We start from the raw sequence: 3,103 nt of genomic DNA on the forward strand, positions 1-3,103 counted from the left end.
TTCTTTCTGCCACAATCCCCCCTTTCTATGTAATGATATGCATCTGAGACTCGACTGGAAAGAGCTGTCCTAAAAATAAACAGGAGCCGTCTGAAAGGTGTCTGAGGGAGGTATTTGGCAGCTGTCAGGCTGTCACGTACGCTAGAAGGATGGAGCTGATGGACTCGCTGACACCAGACAGGCTCTGCTGAAATGAGAATGCCTTATGCTTCCCTTGGCACTCACTGGGAAAATTCTGTTGGCCAGAGCCATCAGACCTCAGTGTGTTTGGGGCCTGATCCAGTTCTGGCTGCCGTCAATGAGAGTCTGCCCTTGGATGGCAGTGGGAATTGGATGAGACCCTTGCTTTACCCCTGAGACTCTGGCTTTACACCAGGGATGAAATTTGGCTCCCCAAGTGAATGTCACCCTAATGGAGAGAGATACACCAGGCTTGTAAGCTTCTGTAGCTCTCTGAAAACGAGACCTCTTGCTGAGATGCCTAGATGTGGGGACCAGAGCCTAACCTTTCACATTTTTTCTTCTATCAGCTTTGCACCACTCCGTGCCTCGGTTTCTCCTTCTCTAACAGAGGTGATGTTGTCCTGTCTTCAAGAAGATTATCAACATACCTGTAGATCCAGACATTTTAAAATGCTTCCAGACCATGACTGTGCTATAAGCTGTTCCTATTTCCCACAAGGTGCTTAATGGACATGTGTTACACCATGCAGCAGTCGCGAGATGAGCAAACAGAAACACGGAGGCATGACATGACTCATCTCAAGCCTTTGCAGCAGCTCAGTGGCAGAGTGAGGACCCAAGAATCGCAGTCTTCACCAAAACAATCATACCTGTAGAGTGACCAAATCTTGCTAGCAGAAGCTTCAGTTCTTCTCAAGCGCCCAGGGAAATCTCCATTGCCTGTAGTGTAACTGAAGATGTTTGTCGCTGTTCTTGGCAGAGACATAATGTCCTGGGGAGGGAAAATGAAGAAGTGTGAAGACAAGGTGGAAACCTCCTTGTTTCTCAATGGGAGGGGGGACACCTCTCTTATTCTCAATGGGACCTGACTGCTGCCATATCTGAAAATCTGTCAGTTTGTTTTGTTATCTAATGGGCAAAAGCAGCCCCTTTTTAGTGAAGAGCAGACTCTGACATCAACTATTTTGCAGTACTTTGATCTGAAAATACTCATCTGTGTTGAGAAGAATGGACAAGGGAATTCATTCCTTTAATATGGACGAAACAAAATTACCTACAAGATAAGAAGATGGCTTGATCTTTTTGAGAAAAAAAAAATTACTTCCTTATTTTGATGATGTTTGCTCTGAAGTATCATCTTGTGACTGCCAGAGTCTGCCTTGCAGGATCATTCTATTACAGCCAGCTCCCATGGCTGGCATTGCTTCCTTCCTTTTGGAGGTATCCTTGTATTTACCAAAGTATTGCTTGTTCCTCTTGGTATTCTGAGGCCTCTGTTGTCGCCTGTTTGTGTGGTGTGCCTGCAGCCCCATGATGCTGACTCTGCTCACGTGCTACAGCAGGATATGAGCAGCCCTTCAATTAGGCAGGGATCTGAAAGGAAGAGGAAATCAAGGTGATGAACCAGTGAGGAGCACGTCTGAGTCGATATTAGATATCTGATGGTGTGACGAGCAATGAATGAATCCTACCCCTTTCGGAGGGTCCCAGCCTGTTTGCCTACACTGACCAGACAGATCTCCTATGGGGAAACTGCACTGCATGAATGAGGGGTGTTCACACCAGCCAGGCTCTGTGCCTCCTTCAGGGTGCTCTGGTTCTCCCCCGTGAGGTATTTTTCACTATGCAGAGTACTTTTCTCTTCTTCATTAAAATGGCCACATTAAATAGCTGTGAGTTTCCTCAACGCCTACTTTGTTGCACTAATCTACCCCACAGCTGGCAGCTTTTTAGAGCAGGAGACGTGGGGTTGCTAAATCCATTCATTTCTCACATGCACCCACGTTTCTAATGGCTATGGAGACCCAGCTTTAAAGTCCTCTGAGAATCATTGGAATGAAGAACACTTTGTGAATATGTTATAATTATTATGGGATTTAGGGGTGTGTGGAAATGATTCACGGAGACATTTCCCAGCCAGCAGGCTGTTGGAGCCAGGTGAGCTCTTCCCCGGAATGTCAAGCATGCAGCGCGGCAACTAGGAGGAACAGGTTTGGCAGGACATTTTAAGTTCACGGCAGACAGCCTCTTCAGAGCCACATCCCTGCTTTACCGACCTCCCAGCTGGATGTTCCTCTCTGCCACACTGGTGAGCTGGAGAGGATGGACACACTGCGAAGGAGCCTTTCTCGCTGGAAGAGGTACCACATTAAGGTGCACCTGGCTGATGAGGACCTGATGATGCCCCTGACGGTCAAGCCCAGAGACACAGTGATGGACCTACGGGCTCACTTAGTACGGGAGGGCGTCACTTCCTGGAAGAAGACATTTTATTACAACTCCAGGCAGCTTGAGGAGCATGAGACTCTCAAAGAAGCCAATATCCAGAATGGCTCTGTCCTGCTTCTTGTCAGCAATAAGAGGTAGGCAAGGAGCTCGTCTGCAGCGGGGGTGGTGCAAAGGAAGGGGAATACTCTGCTTATCTCAGCCCTTTGGGACACTTTCCTGTTGGGATTTGCAGAGAGAAGATCAGGAACTCAAACCCTGCAATTTCCAGCAGGTGGATTGAGATTCAAGGCTCTTCAGCTCCAGACAGGCTGTGGTGTGAAATAAGGGGGTAAGAGGAGGAGGAAATCTGGTTGGTGCTGCCTGTCCTGTCTCTGATCAGGTCTCACTTTCCTGACTACGTGGCTAAGCACAGAGGGAGAGACAAGATGGGCAAAAGGGCAAAGGGAGATTGTGCGCTTGGGGGAGTGCTTTCGGAGCCTCTCACATGTCCTCATTTTTTCTTGTTGCACCTGGCTCTCTCCACTTCTTTTTAGTAGATACTTTCTGCAAGTATTTGGGGGTGGTGCAGTCCTGCTGTGACAGGGAAGAGCTGAGAGCCGCCAGCTTACAGCAAAGCACAGCGAGCGCTGGACAGAGATGGCAAGAGGCTGCAGCTTCCCAAACTGTGGCCAGATCACAGCAGAAAGTACAA

General features: G+C 48.3%; 1 protein-coding gene across 1 annotated transcript; it reads left to right on the forward strand.

The window, feature by feature from the left end:
• Nucleotides 1–2,286: 2,286 nt before the first annotated feature.
• On the forward strand, nt 2,287–2,550 carry LOC104327871 (ubiquitin domain-containing protein TINCR). Its single transcript, XM_075443935.1, has one exon. The coding sequence runs from the start codon at nt 2,287–2,289 to the stop codon at nt 2,548–2,550; it is 264 nt and encodes an 87-aa protein (XP_075300050.1).
• Nucleotides 2,551–3,103: the final 553 nt, after the last annotated feature.

The sequence above is a fragment of the Opisthocomus hoazin genome, chromosome 27 (assembly GCF_030867145.1).
Source record: "Opisthocomus hoazin isolate bOpiHoa1 chromosome 27, bOpiHoa1.hap1, whole genome shotgun sequence".
NCBI lineage: Eukaryota > Metazoa > Chordata > Aves > Opisthocomiformes > Opisthocomidae > Opisthocomus > Opisthocomus hoazin.

What these genes read in the sequence shown, in the direction of transcription:
- LOC104327871 (XM_075443935.1), top strand. Translation starts at nt 2,287, where the DNA reads ATGGACACACTGCGAAGGAGCCTTTCTCGCTGGAAGAGGTACCACATT.